The sequence below is a fragment of the Sturnus vulgaris genome, chromosome 1, assembly GCF_052056855.1.
Source record: "Sturnus vulgaris isolate bStuVul1 chromosome 1, bStuVul1.hap1, whole genome shotgun sequence".
In the NCBI taxonomy this organism is placed as follows: Eukaryota; Metazoa; Chordata; class Aves; order Passeriformes; family Sturnidae; genus Sturnus; species Sturnus vulgaris.
Window position 1 is genome coordinate 156,521,959 of NC_142243.1, and position 19,886 is coordinate 156,541,844.

At 54.2% G+C, this 19,886-nt stretch overlaps 1 protein-coding gene across 18 annotated transcripts in view; it reads left to right on the forward strand.

Annotated features, from left to right (window-relative positions):
• Positions 1–19,886, forward strand: part of SCRIB (scribble planar cell polarity protein) — a 112,015-nt gene that overhangs the window by 70,255 nt on the left and 21,874 nt on the right. For 6 of the 18 annotated variants that reach the window (XM_088180945.1, XM_088180992.1, XM_088180939.1 and 3 more), the window contains 9 exons: positions 489–608; positions 819–875; positions 5,139–5,195; positions 5,835–5,918; positions 12,045–12,113; positions 15,165–15,215; positions 16,141–16,182; positions 16,973–17,098; positions 19,437–19,550. In XM_088180945.1, the coding sequence (XP_088037071.1) occupies positions 489–608; positions 819–875; positions 5,139–5,195; positions 5,835–5,918; positions 12,045–12,113; positions 15,165–15,215; positions 16,141–16,182; positions 16,973–17,098; positions 19,437–19,550 (720 nt within the window). The remainder of the gene's footprint in view (positions 1–488; positions 609–818; positions 876–5,138; positions 5,196–5,834; positions 5,919–12,044; positions 12,114–15,164; positions 15,216–16,140; positions 16,183–16,972; positions 17,099–19,436; positions 19,551–19,886) is intronic. The other 12 variants (XM_088181012.1, XM_088180921.1, XM_088180960.1 and 9 more) reach the window with 11 other exon arrangements.

Here is a 19,886-nt window from a genome sequence, read left to right on the forward strand (position 1 = left end):
AAAAAAAAATAAGTTTTCAAGCTCATTTTCACTAGGCTATTTATGCCTACTTTTTTTTGGCCAGTGTTACATGTACAACAAATGGTCTGGCTCTCTATTGGTGTTCATCTTTCCCCACTTCCCTGGAGCAATCCTGTGCCCTCTCAGATTTCTGTTTCCAAGGCTTAGCTAGTCAACTTTTGTATTCTCCAGTAGAACACGGAGCCAGTCCTTGCTCACCTTATCCCCTTCTTGTACCAGGATGAATTTAAATTCACTTTACTTAGACCCTGGGTTCCTCAACCAATTAATTGTCAGCCTAAATGGCAGGGATGGAGCTGGATGCTCTTCAGGCCTCTTCCAACCCAAACTAGTTTGGGATTCTATGGAATAAGGTTTCAAGTTGTTGAAAGAGTTCTGGTTCTGGCTTGCTCGGGATTGTCCTGGTACTGTGTATCTGGGAGGTTGGAATAGGGAATTTTAGGTGTGATTTGCTGTTTTCTTTGCAGATGTCCCCAGGAATCATTGCAAACCCTTTTGCTGCTGGCATCGGGCGCAAGAACAGCCTGGAGAGCATCTCCTCCATCGACAGGGATCTGAGCCCCGAGGAGCTGGAGATCCTGCAGAAGGTGTGTGAGCTGGGAGCAGGTTCTGGAAATGTCTGGTGCCTCCCTTGGTGCCTGCAGTGTGCTGGGCATGGCCATGGCATGGGACCAGCAGGACCCAGCACTGGGATCAGGAGCTCGCTAGGATGGGACGTGACACCTTTGTGAGGTTCTAGATGCTGCAGGGGTGGAGAGAGCACTGGGTGAGGTGGCTCTAACTCTGCTCTCTCCTAGGAGATGGAAATGGTGAGAGAAGCCACTCAGTGGGAGAGAGAAGAAATGGAGAAAGTGGTGAGAGATTATTTGTGTAGCAGAATCTGTTTGTGGCAGTGTGAGTCCCAAGGAAGGTGTCACAGGTTATCTCTGCTCCACTGTAGTGCTATGGGGAGCTCTGGAGCTCTGCCCCGTTGTCAGTGCCATGGGGAGCTCTACCCCATTGTCAGTGCCATGGGAGTTCAGGATCTCTGTCCTGTTGTCAGTGCCATGGGGAGCTCTGGAGCTCTGCCCCATTGTCAGTGCCATGGGGAGTTCAGGATCTCTGTCCTGTTGTCAGTGCCATGGGGAGCTCTGGAGCTCTGCCCCATTGTCAGTGCCATGGGGAGCTCTGCCCCATTGTCAGTGCCATGGGAGTTCAGGATCTCTGTCCTGTTGTCAGTGCCATGGGGAGCTCTGGAGCTCTGCCCCATTGTCAGTGCCATGGGGACTTCAGGATCTCTGCCCCATTATCAGTGTCATGGGGAGTTCAGGATCTCTGCCCCATTATCAGTGTCATGGGGATTTCAGGATTTCTGCCCCATTATCAGTGTCATGGGGATTTCAGGATTTCTGCCCCATTGTCAGTGCCATTGGAGTTCAGGATTTCTGCCCCATTGTCAGTGCCACTGGAGTTCAGGATTTCTGCCCCATTGTCAGTGCCATGGGGAGCTCTGGAGCTCTGCCCCATTGTCAGTGCCATGGGGAGTTCAGGATCTCTGTCCTGTTGTCAGTGCCATGGGATTTCAGGATTTCTGTCCCATTGTCAGTGCCATGGGGAGTTCAGGATCTCTGCCCCGTTGTCAGTGCCATGGGGAGTTCAGGATCTCTGCCCCGTTGTCAGTGCCATGGGGAGTTCAGGATCTCTGTCCTGTTGTCAGTGCCATGGGGAGTTCAGGATTTGTGCCCCATTGTCAGTGCCATGGGATTTCAGGATTTGTGCCCCATTGTCAGTGCCATGGGGAGTTCAGGATTTGTGTCCCATTGTCAGTGCCATGGGATTTCAGGATTTCTGTCCTGTTGTCAGTGCCATGGGGAGCTCTGGAGCTCTGCCCCATTGTCAGTGCCATGGGAGTTCAGGATTTGTGCCCCATTGTCAGTGCCATGGGGAGTTCAGGATCTCTGTCCTGTTGTCAGTGCCATGGGGAGCTCTGCCCCATTGTCAGTGCCATGGGATTTCAGGATTTCTGCCCCATTGTCAGTGCCATGGGATTTCAGGATTTCTGTCCTGTTGTCAGTGCCATGGGGAGCTCTGGAGCTCTGCCCCATTGCCATTGCCGTGGGGTGGAGCTCTGGGCATTCCCTCTCTGTAGTGCCCTGCTCTGCTGCCCTGGCTGCTCCTTGGCTCTGCTGTACCTCCCTGTGCACCTCTCTGGTGATGTTCCTGTACCAAGTAACCCTTGTTACTTGCTGGTACCTCCTGGCCAAGCTGCAGCTTCAAGAAAAATGGCCAATGAGCTTCAAAGTCCCAAATTTAATCCATTTTCTCTGTCCAGTACCCTGTGACTGACAGAACTTTTGTGAGCAAAGATGAGAGCACACAGCTCCGAGCTGCCCTGAGTGCGGAAGTGATGCTGTGATCAGTCACAGCTTTGTGCTCCTCACTTCACCTGGTCATTTTTCTGCTTTGCTGTGGGAGGTTTGTGTCTCTGCCTACTGGCTCAGCCTTGCACAGAAAGAGAATTTCACAGAAACAGATCAGCAGACTCAAACCTTTTGAGCACTCAGAGTTTCCAGTCATCCCTCTTAAAACAGTAATTTATCCAGTCAGAGTCACTGGAAGAAGAGGGAAAACTGAATTCTTCAGTGTTGGCAGTGGGGAATCTGCTCTCCTGGCAGGTGTGTGTACATTTTTCAGGTGTTTTGTCGGGTTTCTGTTCAGATACAGCTGAAGTTCCTCTGGGTTCTCTCTGCACCTGCAGTTCCTGAGCTTGTTCACATTTGCTGCCCCACAAGTGCAGGGTGAGGTTGGCAGTTCTGGATGGAATTACAGAATGATCTTCACCCTGATCCACTTGTCTCTCATTGCAGGGGTTGGACAAGATGACCCTGAAAGGTCTCTTCCCACCCAAACCATCCTGACTAATTTGGGTAGGAGGGACCTCAGCAGTTCTCTGGGTTCAGCCCAGAGCAGAGGCAATTCACATCAGATTTAGGTTTTTCCTGTAAAATGTCTCATTCCTTGCCTGGAAAGGAACTTAGAGTGGTTTGATGTGGTTTCAATAAATCTGATTTCGTTGTATTTCTATCTGAGCAAAGGATATTCCTGCCATTTCATGTTGGCAGTACATGAATTTGAATATGGATATATGGATTGGAATACGTTCCAGGTGACTTCAGGTACTGTGGGTCAGTATCAGCATTCCTGGCACCTGTGAATATACCAAGTGTGGCCCCAAACTGTGCTGCTCAGGCTGAGCAGGTGGCATTTCCAGGTTCAGGTAGAAAAAGACTTTGCCAAAATTTATACTGAGATTACTTAAAAATACTTGGGTCAAAAAAAACTCAGAAAACCCTTTATGATTGGTGAAGTATCCTTGGCCACATCTCATTTTAAAAAACACTGATCTATTTTGGTGCCCCTTCCCTTGGAGTGCCAGGAGGAGGCAGCAGTGGATGCTCCTTAAACCTCCTGGGATCCTGAGGCCTCTGAGCAAAGACAGGTTTCTCTACTGGGCCTTTTCAACCTTGAATCTGGGATTATGTCTCTAAAACTGCTTTTGATGATTAAATTTATCCCAGTGATGGAGCCAGCACTCCATGGTGGCCATTGGGATACTGAAGGAAGTTCCAGTGCCACATCCCTGGTAATTTCTGTCACCATTTTTGGACCATTGTTCTTCCTCCTCAGTGTTTCATGTTCATTCTTGCACAGGAGCAGTAGAGACCAAAGGTGTCTCCAGCCCACAGCAGGCTGTGAACTGAATAACTGGGAGCAATTGTGCCTTTGCTCTGCTCATGGCAGCAGAAGTTTTCAAACCCATTCACTGCTGTCACCTCTTGCCTCCAGTTCTCTGATAATTCAGTTTCTAGTAGAAGTGTCAGTTACTCTGAGTCTGTGGATGGATTCCTGGTGCTCTCTCCTGGCTCTGTGGCTGTAGTTACTGTTCCAGTCCTAATCCAGATCCTCCCAGCTCCTGTCAGAGATGGATCTGGAGCGTGCCACAGCTCCAGCTGCTCTGTCACTCCTCAGAAGTGACCTCAGGGTCACACAGCAGATCGATGTCACCTGGAACCCTCACCCTACAGAGAGCTCTTGGCCAAGCAAGCATAACCAGATTCAGGATAAACTTTACTTCAAATATCCTTCAAAAGCATTTTGGGAGCTGTGATCCTCCAGAGCATAAGTGACTTCTGATGCTGCTTATCCTTGCTTGGAGGTCCAGGGGTGATGTGGGGCAGTGGGAATCTGTAAGCCATGGAATCTGTGAAAGATCAGGACCCAGGTGCTCAGCAGAATTTTTGGTTGACTCCCTCTCAGCTGCCTTCCCCCTCCCGTCCTCCCAGGGTCACATCTGGACTATCTGTTCCTGCTTGGGAAGAGCAGCTGGGAGGTTCCATGGACAGAGAAGGGAAGGATTCTGCTGTGCTGTCCCCAGGCCTGGCTCTGCCAGAGGTGCCAGGGGACAAGTCACAGAAACATCCAGTCCTTAGGACAGGTCCTGCACTGTTCCTTGCCCTGGCAGCCTGGAAGCAAGGCTGTGCCTGGGGCTTTTGGGATCAGTCACTGGTCACTCTCTAATGGCCCTGCAGGGCTGAGTGAGCCCAGCTGCCACTGAGCTGACCCCGTGCCAAAGCCCTTCTGTCCCTTTGTGTGTACTTGCATCATTCTGTAGGTGATCCTGTGAGCCAGCAAGGCTCTGTGCTCTGTGGATTTGTTCTTTCATTCCCTCCCAGCCTGTCCTGTCTGTGCTCCATCAAGGTGTCTCTTCCAGCAGTGACCAAACTCCTCCTCTGCCTTGCTGTAGCTCCTGCTTGGGGGCACTGTAGCTCTCCTTGCTTTCCCCAGGATTGTCCCTGCTGAGGATCCTGGGGACTCCTGCTCTCCCTCTCACCTGTGGCACCCAGGTGTCCTTCTGTCCGTGTCCCAGGGACAGTTCTGTCCCTGGCCTTTCTGCTGGCAGTAAAGTGCAAGTGCAAATCCCAGCTCCTCCTTGCCCAGTGCCAGTGTCCGTGCTGGGGTTCTGCTCCCCCTGTGCTGCTGCTGGCACTGAGCTGTGTCCCCTGAGCAGTCCTGCCCAGCATGTGTGACCTCTCTGTTCTCTCTTGTGTCTCTGCCCTGGCTCTGTCTGTCCCTGGAAGGAGCGGATGCGTAGGGAGCGGGAGGCAGCCACGCAGCAGCTTGAGGAGGAAGCAGAGGTGAGCAGCACAGGGGAAGGGCTGGAAAGGTTCCCAAAAAGAGTTTGTCCCCCAAAGCTTGTGTTCTCCACTCCTTCCTCTAAAAGGATGTGGCTTTGGGGATAAGAGAAGAGATCAGAACTGAAGAAATGTGTAAGGGATTGAGGAAAATGGGCTGGGTTAGAAACCTTGGCTTCTGTTTAGGGTTAGAAAGGCACGGGAAGCAGAACTGAAGGAAGTTGTACAGTGAGTATGAGTTAAGGATGGAAAAAGCAACTGTAGAGGAACGGCAGACTTGCATTGTTCCATGTGTCCAGATGCAGTCAGTCATTCCAGGGGCTGCTGGAGCAAACAGGTGGGTATGGCACGTTCTCCTCTCCATCAGGAAGTGGACATGGGGCAGGAGAGGGATCTGAGCAGTCGTGGGTGGCCCCAGTGACACGTTCTCTGTGGGGTTTCTCAGGCCTGGCTCTGCCATGAGTTCACATGTTGTGTTTTGAACAATTCCAGCTCTTTTCCCAGGCAGTGGGAACTCTGATGAGTTTGGAGACAAGGCCTTGGTTGTTACTGGGGTGGTTCCATTTCATTGCTCTTTCTCATTGATTTATCTGACGTTGGGCCTGACCTGCTCTGTTGTTTGTGGCTTTTTCCCCTCTCCAGACTGTCCCCAGTGAACCCCTGCGCTTGGACTACCGGACCCTGGCAGCGCTGCCCAGCAGTGGCCTGCAGAGGGGCAACCGTGCTGTGAGTGGGGGCTGGGGGTCCTGGGGGTCCTGGGGGGCTGGGGAGGCAGAGAAGGGCTGGGGAGCTGAGATTCCCAACATGCTCCTTCCATCACCTGCCCTCCAGCCGTGCCGTGCTGGGGGAGGTGACAGCGTCCTCTGCCAAGGAAAACTGGGAAGCAGAACCGTGGGAGACTCGGGCACTGAACCAGGAGGTAGCTGAGAAAGAAAGATGGGAATGAGAAAATGAGGAGAGCAAGAGCCAGGCAGCTTTGCCTTTTGGGAAGGGAAGTGGCAAAGTTTGAGAAGATGCAAAAAGCAGAGTTGGGAACAAGGCAGAAAGAGCAGCCTGGTGGGAGAGAAGGGGATGGGAGTGGGGCAGTGCAGGGATTCGTTGTGGAAGGAACAGGCTCCAGAAAGCTGCCAAGGAGAGAGAGGAAGATTCTTCCTGATACAGTGATGGCAGTGTTGTGTGCACAGCTCAGTTGTAAATCCATTGTGGGATGGGGAAGGGGGAGGGATGAGGATGCTGAAACTGAAAGTGTTAAAAATAGAAAAGTTTAAGGCCAGGTTGGACAGTGCTTGGAGCCATCCATCGAGGGGAAGAGTCTGCACTGGTGCTGTGGTGGAAATGTCCCTGACCATGGCAGGGGGTGGCACTGGCTGGTCTTCAGGGTCCTTCCAAGCCAAACTACCGAGATCCTGTTAAAGCCAAGATTCCCCAGACCTGCAGCAGTGAAGGGCTGTGGCTGTGTGTCGTAACTGAGCCCTGTGGCTCATGTATCCTGTTGTGTATCCTGCACTGGACGTTCCTCTCTGTGTCCTCTGACAGTCCCTCGTGTGTAGTGGCCAAGAGGAATTCCAGATTTCACAAACTTCACAGATTACAAACTTACCTCTCTCCTGTGTTGTTTAAAATCTCACCTCTCCTTTTCTTTCTTTTCTCTTTCCTGCATCATGCCCATTCTGGGTTTCTGCCTGCTCCTTCACACATCTCAGTCTTCTTCCTTTCCTCCTGTTGCAGCAAGATCTCCCTTTGCTGTCATCATCCCATTCTGCATTCCCATTCCTGTTTCAGGATCATCTCTTTTACCTTTCCTGTCTCCATCTTACTCCATGCAGACAGGTCTCCTCTCCTGTTCTCTTTCCTCTCTTCCTCCAGTAACAGCTCTGCTTTGGCTCCAGCTCTGCCTCCTTTTGTTCCCACACTTCCAAGCTTCTGCTTTTTCCCTCTTGCTTCACACAACGAAGCAGTGTCAGGAAAAGGTTTATTTTTAGCATCTCTGGGCGTAACTCAGGAGCTGGAAGAGGGGCAGAGTCGGCCCCAGGCAGCGGCTGCCTCTGTGCAGGGCAGCTCGAGTGTGGAGCAGAGCAGGGCAGGATTTGGGGCTGTGCCTGCAGAATTTGGGGCTGTGCCTGCAGGATTTGGGGCTGTGCCTGCAGGATTTGGGGCTCTGCCTGCAGGCACTGTGAGCCTGGGAACGCCAGGCACGGGAATGTGGGGCCTGGGATGGTTTCTATAAATGTCCTGTTCCAGGGAAGGGTCCCTGGGTGCCTGTGCTTGCCCAGCTGTCACCAGCCCTGCCTTTGCTCTGTTTTGAAAAGTGCCTCTGCCTGGATCCTGGGGACAGGGAGGTTCTGGTGCTCCTCCAGGAACTGCCCTGGCTGTTGGGTGACTGCTGAGGACTCAGCCAGGGTTGGTGCAGTGGTGGAAGAGCAGGAGGGTCAGTGACAGATTGTCTGTCTCTGCACAGCCTCGTCCGGGTGACTTGTGCTCTTGTCCTGTTCCTTCTGTGCTTTCCTCTTTCTTCTGTGTCCAGGCCAGTTCTCAGCACAGACATTCTCCTCTGAACAGTGCCTGGGTGTCTTTTAGTGCTGCAGGGTTCCTGGTGAGGGAGTGCAGGGAGTGTTCCTGTCCTCAGCATGTGACACGAGGGAGCTGCTCTTGCTGTGGAGCAGGAGGAGGTGCAGGTCCATCTGTCCACTGTGGAACAGGAGGTGCAGATCTCTCCACTGACCACTGGAACTGTGGCTGGAATTGATGAGGATTCCCCAGGAACGGCCACCAGAGCAGGGAGCAGCTGGTTGTCTGTCCTGGATCAATCTGTGTTGCTGCATCTGGGTCCCTTTGTGAGCAGGATTCAGCAAAGGCTGATGAAGATTCCCATTCTGCTTGTCCACTGTTACAAGCCTGTTTTGGTTTAGGGCAAATTTGGGAGGAATTTCTGGGAGAAAATTTTATATTTAATTTTTTAATTTTTGCAGACGTGTTTAGGGTGTTTTTGTTTTAATATTTAGGAGAAACTGAACATTTTTTAAAAATTACTTAACAGGAGATAGAAGCATCATAAAGTCACTCCAAGACAAAGGCAAACTGAAAATTCCCATTGGAAGCAGCATGGGAATGCTTGTCTGAGGGAAGCTCTTTGGCCATGTGCACTGCAGCCTCTGGATGGAAGCTGTGGCTGCCCCATCCCTGGAGGTGTCCAGGGCAAGATTGGATGGGATTTGGAGCAGCCTGGGATAGTGAAAGGTGTCCCTGCCCATAGCAAGGCGGTGGAACAATGTGACCTTTCAGGTCCCTTCCCACCGAAGCCATCCTGGGATTCTGTGACTCTCTGACATTTCAAAGAGCTGCTACAGTCTCTGTCTTCTGCATTAACAGGAATGAAAGGCAGACCCGTGAGGGACTGATCACAGCAAAATGACCAAACTCTAGTTTTGCTTTCTGCACTGTGAGAAATGGAGAAGACTTGACATGTCTCAATATTAGGTCACCATGGTTAGATAATTAGCAACCTATACTTTCTGTTCTGAATCTATTTCTCTTCGTTTCTTGCCGTTGATTCTTTTTTTCACTTGTTCATCAGATGTAAATTGGATTTCTTTCAGTGCCAGGGAGGATGCAGGGTAGCACGTGTCTGTTCTGTCTGCAAGCTGGGAAAGCTCTCTGCATTGCCCGGATTTTTGCTTACTCAAAATAGAAATTGTGGTTTGTCTGACAGGAATAGCCCCAGTGAGGCTGGGGAGCAAGGAATCCCTCACAGGGACGTGTTCCAGCAGGAGCTGGAGCTTACAGTGAGACACAGAGCCAGCCCAGTTCCAGTCGGGTCCAAGAACCAAACATGGACTGAGGCTCCCAGTGACTGTCAGGCATTGTGGCACTCGGGGGCAAAGGGGTTAAAAGGAGGGCTTTTGCTGAAAAAAGAGGGTTTTTATTGAAAAATCACACAGCCACAGCAGCAGGATTTCTCAGGGTAGCAGTGGTGAGGAAACACGATATGGGCAGAGCAAGGGCTCTGCCAAGCACAGAGGTGGGGTTGGGGGTTAGGGGAGGGCCTCCGAAATTCCTGAGCCTCCCAGCTGCCATTGTAGTCACCAGCCCACCCTCCAGAGCTATTTTGGTGACCACTGCCATGACACACGAGCTGAAGAATTTACTCTGAGCAGGAGAGGTCTTTCTGCTCCCTGGAGGCACTTGGATGGAAGCTTTGGTGGTCTGTGCTCTCTGACTGTCCCTGCTGCCCTAAGGAAGGCTCTGGCTGGGGTAACAAACTCTCTTCTGTGCATTAACAGGAAGGGTCAGGGCTTGGTTCGGGCTGTGTGCACTGAGCTCAAACAGAGCTGGGACTGCCTCAGTCCTGCCCCAGGGTTTGTGCTCTGTGCTGTGCTCTGAGCTCTGCTGTTTGGGGGGTGTGGTGATGCACTGGGGCTGTTAAAGCATGCTCACCTGTGCAGGTGTGCTGGACACGGGGTGGGTGTTGTGTGACTGTGGCAGCGTTGGGGTGACAGCAGAGGCTGGGTCATGGGTGCTGGAGCTCAGTGAAGTGAGGGCTGAACTGGAGGATCCTTCCAGCCCCAGCTGTGACTCTGTGCTGAGGTGAGCAGGGGCAGTGTGTGCTTGTACAGGTGTTGGGTTTGGCTGGGGAGCAGCTGCAGGACCTGGAGCTGTGTGTGAGCTGGAGCAGTGCAGGGAGCCCTTGTGCTGCCAGCTCCCCGGGGTGTGTGTGCACAGCAGGGTCCTCTCCTGGGAGTGACACTGGGGGTCACACATGGGTGGCAGAGCAGGACAGAGGGTCGGGATGGTGTGCAGGTATCAGGACTGCAATTCTCCCCCCTGTCCTTCAGCAGCTGCTCTGTATTTTCTCCCTCCTTTACTCTGTTCTCCTTATTTCTCTCTGATCCTTGTGTTTCCTCTCAGCCTGTTGAGTGCACTAAGCCCAGCTGCAGCATGGAGGGCGACTGCACGGTGCTGTCCCCTCCCGTGCCGTGGGACAGCCGGCAAGTGTCCCCAGCCCCAGCGGTGACCGGGCCCCCCCAGCCCCCTGCGCCTCCCCAGCAGGACCCCGAGGGGTGTCCCCTGTCCCAGGAGCAGCTGCCAGAGCCTGCAGAGTGTTTGATCGACTCGCAGCCCATCCCCTTCAGCGAGAACCCCTTCGTGGTGGCCAACCGCAGGGGCAAGGCCGCGGGCAGGGCTGGCCTGGGGGGGCCCCCCCTGGGCTATGGCAGGGGGGGCGTGCTGAAGACCAGCCTGTACTGCAAGGCAAGCAGCGTGGAGCGTGTGGCATGCACTCACCCAGGCCGGGCACTCACCCCACTAAACCCCGTGTGCCCCCAGTGCCCTGGGCAGGGCCACCGTGGCATCCTGCAGCCACTAACACACCCTGGGCATGGGGATGAGGGGACAGGGTGGCCTCTGTGACCTCCCTGCTGTCCCTCCAGGTGTGGCTGGGCTGGCAGGTGATCAGTGCTGGTGCCACACTTCTGTTCCTGAGCACAGCCCTGCTTAGACTTCTGGAAAGCCCAGGAGCTGCTCCTCCAAGTGACACTTGGAGGTAGATTTAAGACTTTGGAATTTCAAGGGAGAGCTTTGCTTTCTGCTCTGGGAAATGTGTGTTTGACATTCCTGCTGTTGCACCGGGAGCCTGTGGTGAGGCAGGGACTAGACCCAAAGATTACAATCTCCAGATGAGCCCCACATTGCTTTCCCCTTCTTCCTTTTTAAGCCTTTTGGGAGGTCTGAAAATCAAAACAGCCCCATACACAGCAGGTAAACCAACCAATCAACAAACCCAACCCTCAGCTTAGGGATTGTGGAGGTGTTTTAGTTCCCTGGTGGGAATTTCACAGGTGTGTAGCCAGGTGAGCTTAGAGCAAGGTGTCTGGAATCTGTGCTGCAGTTTAAACTTCAGCTCACTTCATGCTTGGTGTGTGAAAATACTGACTTGCTTCAGCTGACCGTGTGCATGGCTGTGGTATTAGTGACTGCTGGTTTGCCTGAACAGTTCCCTGAATCCCAAATGACTTGCTCTTACCTTAAGGCATTTGCAGTACTTGTGAAACGTGCTCCTGGTGCTCCTCGGGGTGCAGGTGGCTCCTGGTGGCTCCTGGGTCTGTTCAGCTCCTGGGCTGGGCTCAGCTGAGCCTCAGGTTCCTCTGGGAGGTAGCAGAGCCCTGTGTCCCTCCAGCCAGCAATGGCTTTTCTTGCTCAGGGTGTGTACACGAGGTTTTCCTGGACATGACCTTGCCTGGGAGTGCTGTGGGAGTCAGGGAAGAGGATTCCGGGCAGGAATGTGGGGAGTCAGGGAAGAGGATCCCTGGCAGGAATGTGGGGAGTCAGGGAAGAGGATTCCTGGCAGGAATGTGGGGAGTCAGGGAAGAGGATTCCTGGCAGGAATGTGGGGAGTCAGGGAAGAGGATTCCATGTGGGGAGTCAGGGAAGAGGATTCCTGGCAGGAATGTGGGGAGTCAGGGAAGAGGATTCCATGTGGGAAGTCAGGGAAGAGGATCCCTGGCAGGAATGTGGGGAGTCAGGGAAGAGGATTCCTGGCAGGAATGTGGGGAGTCAGGGAAGAGGATTCCTGGCAGGAATGTGGGGAGTCAGGGAAGAGGATCCCTGGCAGCAATGTGGGGAGTCAGGGAAGAGGATCCCTGGCTGTTCTGTGGAACCTGATCCAGCTGGGCTCCAGGGCACTGGGAGATGATTCTGGTTCCAATGTCTCACGTCATTCCCTCGCTGTTTTGGCATGTGCCAGCTGCTGCTGGGCCCTGCTAACCTTGCTCCCTGGATGTCCAGGCTGTCCCAAAGCCCCTCCTGCTGCAGAGTAACACTCGAGCTTTGTCTTCAGCTTTGTCTTCTCTCTTTCAGGCTCCTGTGGGCGAGTCTGGGACAGGAAATTCCAGGCGTGAATCCCCCTATTCCCCCAGTAATCCGCAGGTGAGACTGTCCCCAGGACAGGTGAAGGGCAGGGAGGCACTTCCAGGGGTAAAGGACAAAGGGAGCTGAGGGCAATTTCCATCCTTGAGTGGCACTGTCAGGGTGGAGGGCATCCATCTCAGCAGACAGCAAGAGAACAACTCCCTCCTTAAAATGTCTCAGAGAGCCAGGAGGGTAAATAGAATAAAAACTTTAGTCATAAATGAGCTCTGAGGGGTAATATAATTGCAGGGTGATGAGGAGGGGCTACAGCACATAGTTGTGAGTGAATAGTCTTTTTGGACCAGTGCCTTGTACAGAGATGAATTCTGGCAATTTCGTGGTAAGAAATGGAAGAGTCAGGATTTGGAAGAGGATCTTGGGTCTGTAAAGCAGGGCTGCCCAGTGGTGCCCAGGTGTGCAGAGCATCCCTGGTTCTCAGGGTGAGACTGGAGGTGCCCCCAGTGCTGGGCAGGAGGAGGGATCCTGCTGCAGCCACTTCAGGGTGACCCTGCCCTCAGGGAGTGATCTGTACAGCTCCTTGCTGGAGCCTTTCCCTCTGGAATGGGGAGTGCCTTTGTTTCTTGGAACTTCTGATGATTTGTTTCTTTATCAACGTTACCTCTTATCCCTTGACATTCATAGTCCTTATTTACCTCTGAACTTTGCTTTTCAATATCTGAGTCTTTGACCCCCCTGTCCACCCACAGCAGGAGGTGTCACAGCTCAGTTGAGCCTTTTGAAATTAAATGAAAAAAAAGATTTTTAAATTTTCCCTTTACGGTCGTTGCCTATTAGTGGGTTTTACATTGGGTGCTGGAGTGAATTGCCAGTTGTAATTTGTTCTCTGTTCGTAGTCATTTTTGGGTCTGTTGTGTTCCTTTTGGAGTCCAGCTGCTCTCCCCACCAGCTCTGGCATTTCCTGGTCTTTAGTGACCTATTTCAGTTCTCAGAGCTGGACAGGAGCTCTTGCGGTGAGCAGAGTCACCTTGGGCTGAGGTGAGACAGGCTCAGGAGCATGCAGGATGCAGGAGGAGCAGCACTCCAGTCCAGTTCTGTTTCTTCTCGGCCTGTCTCACATCTCCTGCAGTTCTTGGATCATTTAGAATTGAGTGTTCATGATTAGAAGAGGATACTGTTATAGCTGAGCTATTCCAGTGCACTTTATTCCACTGTGTTTCCCTATTGCATTTCTGAGAGCAGCTGCATTATTTGTAAGTTTTCCTTTTACCACAAGTGCCAGTTTTTTTTGAGATTGGTTTTCACAGAATCCCAGGATGGTTTGGAGCTCCAGACTTCCTCAAATCCCCCCCCAAAACACATGCTCATGCCCCAGAAGACCCCAAATTCACCCCAAAATCCACGGGGACCCCCAAAATCCCACAACTTCATTCTGAAATTCAGTTGGGACCCACAAAATTCACCTTGGACCCTCAAAATTCCACCTGGATCCCCCAAAATTCACCCTAAAATCCAGCTTGGATTCCCTCAAATCCCCCCAGTTCACCCCAGAATTCCACCTGGAACCCCGGATTCCACCTGGGACCCTCCAAATTCCACGAATTCACCCCAAAATTCATCTGGGACCCCAAAATTTACCTCAAAAATCCACCTGGGAAACTCAGAATCCCCCCCCTAAGTCCCACCTGGGACAACCAAAATTCCAGAAATTCACCACAAAATTCCGCTTTGGATCCCCAAATCCTCACCTGGAACACTCCAAAGTTCCACAAAATCACCCCAAAATTCAACTGAGACCACCAAAATTCACCTGGGACCCCCGAATCCCCAGAGTTCACCCCAGAGTCCCACCTGGAAGCCCCAAAATCCCTCAAATCCCACCTGGGACCCGCCAAAACCCCTCCAACCGCTGCCCTGATTGCTCTCGGCCACCATTTTACGCCCCTCTCCCCTTTCGGCCGCCGCGCTCTGATTGGGCGCTCACCGTGAGGCACCCGTCGCTCTCATTGGCTGAGCGTTTCCCGCCCCTTTCATACCGCTCTCTGATTGGCCAACGCGTGTGTCTGTGGGCAGACCCGTGCGCTGATTGACTAACCAGGAAAGAACAGGGCGGGGAAAAGGGCGAGCTATTCTGAGGCGGGCAGTGTCCTGATTGGCTGAAGGGAGACAAAGGGGGCGGGGCTGCCGAGATGATAAAAGGGGCGCTGAGGCTGCTTCACCCTCAGTCCAGCGGTAGCAGCGGTCGGGGGTGTTGTGTACTGTGCTCTTTGAGCCATTAATTCCTTCATTCAGTTCACTTAATTAACATAATTACTGGCGGGGGGCTCGCGGTGATCAATTAAGGCGCTACTTGGCCCCGTGGCGGGGTGGGAGGAGACCTTCAAGATAATTTCATTCCAGCCCCCTGTCATGTGCAGAGACACCTCCCACTATCCCAGGTTGTTCCAAGCCTGTCAAAACAGGTCTTGGAGACTTGCAGGGATGGAGCAGCCACAGCTTCTCTGGGCACCCTATGCCAGGGCATCAGCACCTTTGAAGGAAAGAATTTCTTCCCAAAATCTCCTCTAACCCTGTCTCTGGCAGTGGGAAGTCATTCCCCTTTGTCCTGTCCCTCCAGGCCCTTGTCCAAAGTCTCTCTCCAACTCTCTGGGAGCCCTGTAAGGCAGTAGAAGGAGCTCTAAGGTCTCCTGCAGCCTTCTCTTCTCCAGGCTGAACGGTCCCAGAGCTCTCCTTTTCTGGGGAGTCTCGACCTTAGGTTGTTGCTCTGGAGCAGAAATTCCCAGGAATATTGTCTCTTATTCTCTAGCTCCATCTATTTTTCATGTTAATTCTTTGGTTTCAACATCTTGTGGCCCAGCCAGAATTTACTGCCCTATTTCAGACGATTCCTTGAGGGAAATGGAATCTTTATCCTGGCATTAGTGTGACAGTCGTGCAGGGGTGGGGGAGGCAGGAGGTGTTTGTGGTGGGTCTGTGTGTGCCAGGCAGGGGCTCCCCCGTGCTGGGGACCCCCCAGAGCTCCTGCTGCTGCAGTGGCTCTGCTGCTCTCCCGTGGAAAACCCAGTGTCTCCGTTTTCTCTCCCATTCTCTCCCCTGCCCGTGCCCCTGCAGGTGCCCGCAGCCCCCCGGCCCCCTCACCTGGCCGGCAGGGAGACGCGCTTTGTAAGTGCTGTGTGTGCAGAGTGCAGAGTGTGCTGCTCCTGCTGCTGCTGCCCTGCTTCCCATGGGGCTTCTCCTGCCCCACAGGGAACGGGCATCCCCCTGGGCATCCCCTTGGGCATCCCCTGGGGCTCCCCTGCCTCCCACTGCCCCCGGCCCCCTCACCTGGCCGGCAGGGAGACGCGCTTTGTAAGTGCTGTGTGTGCAGAGTGCACTGCTCCTGCTGCTGCTGCCCTGCTTCCCATGGGGCTTCCTGTGCCCCACAGGGAACTGGCATCCCTCTGGCATCCCAGTGGGCATCCCCTGCCTCCCACTGCCCCCGGCCCCCTCACCTGGCCGGCAGTGCTTTGTAAGTGCTGTGTGTGCAGAGTGCAGAGTGTGCTGCTCCTGCTGCTGCTGCCCTGCCTCCCACTGCCCCACAGGGAACTGGCATTCCCTGGGGCATCCCCCTGGGGCTCTCCAGGGAACAGCACCCTCCTGGCACCTCAGGCATGAGGGGCTGCTCCTGGGAGCTGCTGCTGGGATGGCACCGCCAGTGCTTAGGGAAGAGCTGCGGGGGGATGGCTTTGCTGGGGCTGGGGGCAAGTGGAGAGGGTGGGGATATGCCCAGGGAATGGGCCATGGGCCAGGAGCAGGGGATGTGCCAGGAGCAGGGGAGGTGCCCAGGGAATGGGCCATGGGCCAGGAGCAGGGGATGTGCCATGGGCCAGGACTGTCCCAGAGCTAGGGTCAGAGTTTGGAGATGTGCAGAGCTGTGAGGGCCCCCTGACGCAGCACAGGTGCTGGGAGAGGCTCATGGAGGTGGGCAGGTACTGGGGACAGGGGTTCTGTAGGACCTGGAGCTCCCCACACAGGGTGGCCAGTGGGGCAGGGGTAAACTAAAGGCTTTTGGGGTGGACTCCAGATTGACCCGTGTTTCTGTTTGCAGGCTTCCATTAACTTCATTACATCTCAGGATGACAGTAAATCAGTGAGTACAGCTGAGACCTGACTGTGGTGTCCATGTGCATCCCCCAGCACATGGAGCTTGTTTCTTCCTCCTCTTGGCTCCTATTCTGTCTCCTCCAGTCCTCCACCATGCCTCACGTTTGTAGAAATGCATCAGGCCTTAACTATGGTCCATCTGAAAACCCAGCATAACTGTTTTTGCAGCTTTTATTCCTGTTTACCCTCGCAGCTTCCTCCTGGAAGTTTTGCTGGCTTACCCAGTCCCTGCTGCCACTCTCTCTGGCTGCAGATGCTTTGTTCACTTTCACACAACATCCAGCAGCGATGGTGACGCCAAGGAGAAGTTTTGGACTCTTGCCTCTGCTTCAGTAACCACGGTTCTCATGAGAGCTCTGGCTCCATCTGGTTCACTTCCATCCACAGCTTCTGCCAATTCCCTACTTCCATATTTCCCGGCTTCCATCCCTGGTGCTCACATTTTCCCAGCACTCACTATGCCCTGCCAGCCCTTGCAGCTGCAGCTGGTATGGCAGGTGCTTCCTTTTGTCCTGGCCTTCTCTGTGATCCACTGGTCCTGTGTAACCCTTCCTCGCTGGGTCTGTTCTGGCTCCAAGGGCTCTCCCTGCCGGTCTGGCTGGCAGCCGGAGCAGGCAGCACAGCTGAGGAAAGCAGGGGGTGCATGGATTTGCATGGATTTGTTGACTCACCTGCATGGCAGACGCCTCACTGCCCTAACTGCTCGTTTCTCTTCTCTCTTTCTCCCTCCCCTTGTGTTCCTCTGCTTTCCCCCTGTCCCGGGGCCCCTGGAGCAGACCAAGCCTGGCGTGATCCAGCCCCTGTCCCGCGTGCGAGCGAGCGCTGGGAGCCCCCGGGCCGAGCAGGGGGAGAGCCCCAACCCCTTCCAGCAGCCCGAGCCCGGCTTCAGGATGCACAGCTCTGTAAGTGTGGGACCTGTGGGGCAGGACACACACCTGACCTGTGCTGACACCCTGCCAGGTGACTGCCTGACACCCTGCCACACCTGACTGTGCCTGACACCCTGCCACAGGTGACTGCCTGACACCCTGCCACAGGTGACTGTGCCTGACACCCTGCCACAGGTGACTGCCTGACACCCTGCCACAGGTGACTGCCTGACACCCTGCCACACCTGACTGTGCCTGACACCCTGCCACAGGTGACTGTGCTGACACCCTGCCACACCTGACTGTGCTGACACCCTGCTACACCTGACCTGTGCCTGACACCCTGCCACAGGTGACTGCCTGACACCCTGCCACACCTGACCTGTGCCTGACACCCTCCCACAGGTGACTGTGCCTGCCACCCTGCCACAGGTGACTGTGCTGACACCCTGCCACACCTGACCTGTGCTGACACCCTGCCACAGGTGACTGTGCCTGACACCCTGCCACAGGTGACTGCCTGACACCCTGCCACAGGTGACTGTGCTGACACCCTGCCACACCTGACTGTGCCTGACACCCTCCCACAGGTGACTGTGCTGACACCCTCCCACAGGTGACTGTGCTGACACCCTGCCACAGGTGACTGTGCCTGACACCCTGCCACAGGTGACTGCCTGACACCCTGCCACACCTGACTGTGCTGACACCCTGCCACACCTGACCTGTGCTGACACCCTGCCACAGGTGACTGTGCCTGACACCCTGCCACACCTGACCTGTGCCTGACACCCTGCCACACCTGACCTGTACCTGACACCCTGCCACAGGTGACTGCCTGACACCCTGCCACACCTGACCTGTGCTGACACCCTCCCACACCTGACCTGTGCCTGACACCCTGCCACAGGTGACTGTCCCAGCAGTCAGCCCTGCTGAAGCCTTTGTGGCCCAAATCCCCAGAGCAGACACAGGTTTAGAGCTGTATTTGTGAGCTGTTGAGTTCTGTGGAAACATAAACCTTACAGAACCTTGGTTGATGTCTGGCACCTTGGAGCAAAAGCTGGCACCATCCTGCTGATGGGTTTTATGGCTTGAAAAATGATTGGTTTTGAAAGGTTCATATTCCTGGGGCTGTTTGTTGATGGGAGAGAAAAGTTCAGGTATTTTGGTCTTTGTCATGATGGAAGACCTGTGTCCCTTCAGTATAAAAGTGGAAGGAATAGTGGAAGGTGTCCCTGCCCATGCCAGCGGGGAGCGACTGGATGGGTTTTCAGTCCCTTCCCACACAAATTCATGAATTCCATGAATCCAGCCCTTCTCTCCCTATTGGGGCTGGTACAGAGACCTGATCTGCAGGCAAGCAGCTGTTACAGAATCCATGGACCTGGGCAGGGTTCACACTTCACATGTCTTCTGGTCTCACTGTGCTGTCCTTTAGCCCATGCTGGAGCATCATCAAACAGCATCATTTACCCTAAGGACTAAGAGAAACCAGGAGGCCTGAGACTGGGTTAGTGCAGCTGCAGGGTTGGGGGGATGAGCAGCTAAAAGGGGTTTATTTTCCAGCAGGAGGAAGGCTGTGGTGTCACTGCCCCCCACCCCTGCCGTTTCTGTGCTGCTTTGAGCAGGTCACCCCAGTGCTGCTTCCCCCAGAGCTGGCAGGATGGGGCAGGAAGGTGGGTGAGGAAGGGACCAGCAAAGACAGTGACAAGCTGTAGGAAGGTCCCCTCAGGTCTTTTCAGATGTTTCCCAGTGAGTGTAACTCTGCATATGGAGAATTTGAGATCAAAGCAGATCTCCTCCACATCACAGATCCCTGCATCAGATGGTGGAATCACAAGGTGGTTTGGGCTGGGAGGGACCTCAAAAACAGGGACACCTTCCACTAGAGGGAATCTTGTTCAGCCCTAAATAGAAGTTGGAGTCAATGCATAGCTGTCATGTTCTGGCCCAAAAAACCCTGATTCAGGTAGGCACTTGCTGGTTGAATTGGGTGGAAATCCTCAGGGACGGGGACAGCAGTGTGCCCTTGGCCAGAGGATCTGTCACAACATTCCCATCAGGTCAGTGAAGATCTGTGCCACCAGAAGTGCCATTCGTTCACCTGCAGGAAACAGAACGGGGCTGTGACCCTCGTGCTGCTGTGTCCAGTGTGTGTGCAGTGCCCTGCTCCTCGTGTTCCTGCCCAAGGCTCAGGAGGAGCCTTCCCAAGGCTTACCTGTCCCTTACATGTTCCCTGACATGTCCCTTACATGTTCCCTGACATGTTCCTTTCCATACCCCACTCGTCAGGCTCTGTGGGCCAAGAGTTGGGCTGTGTTTTTTCCCCCTACCTGTGCTCACCTTTACCTCCTGTCTGTCCCTGTAGCACAAACCACGGCCACCGTCGCCACCCTCCCCTGACGAGGTCCCCATCAATGTCAAGCAGGCCTACAAGACCTTCGCAGCAGTGCCCCTGTCCCACCCCCTGCTGGGGACACAGGTAACTCCAGCTGCTGTCACACTGCCCTGTCCCACCCCCTGCTGGGGACACAGGTAACTCCAGCTGCTGTCACACTGCCCTGTCCCACCCCCTGCTGGGGACACAGGTAACTCCAGCTGCTGTCACACTGCCCTGTCCCGGCCCTGCTGGGGACACAGGTAACTCCAGCTGCTGTCACACTGCCCTGTCCCGGCCCCTGCTGGGGACACAGGTAACTCCAGCACAGGTGTGACAAGGAAAGCAGTTTGGTTCCCTCCAAAGGAAGCTGCTCTAGAGGAGGGATATATGGAGGTCCTGTGGAAGCTGGAGTATGTTGATGATGCAGATGCTCATCCT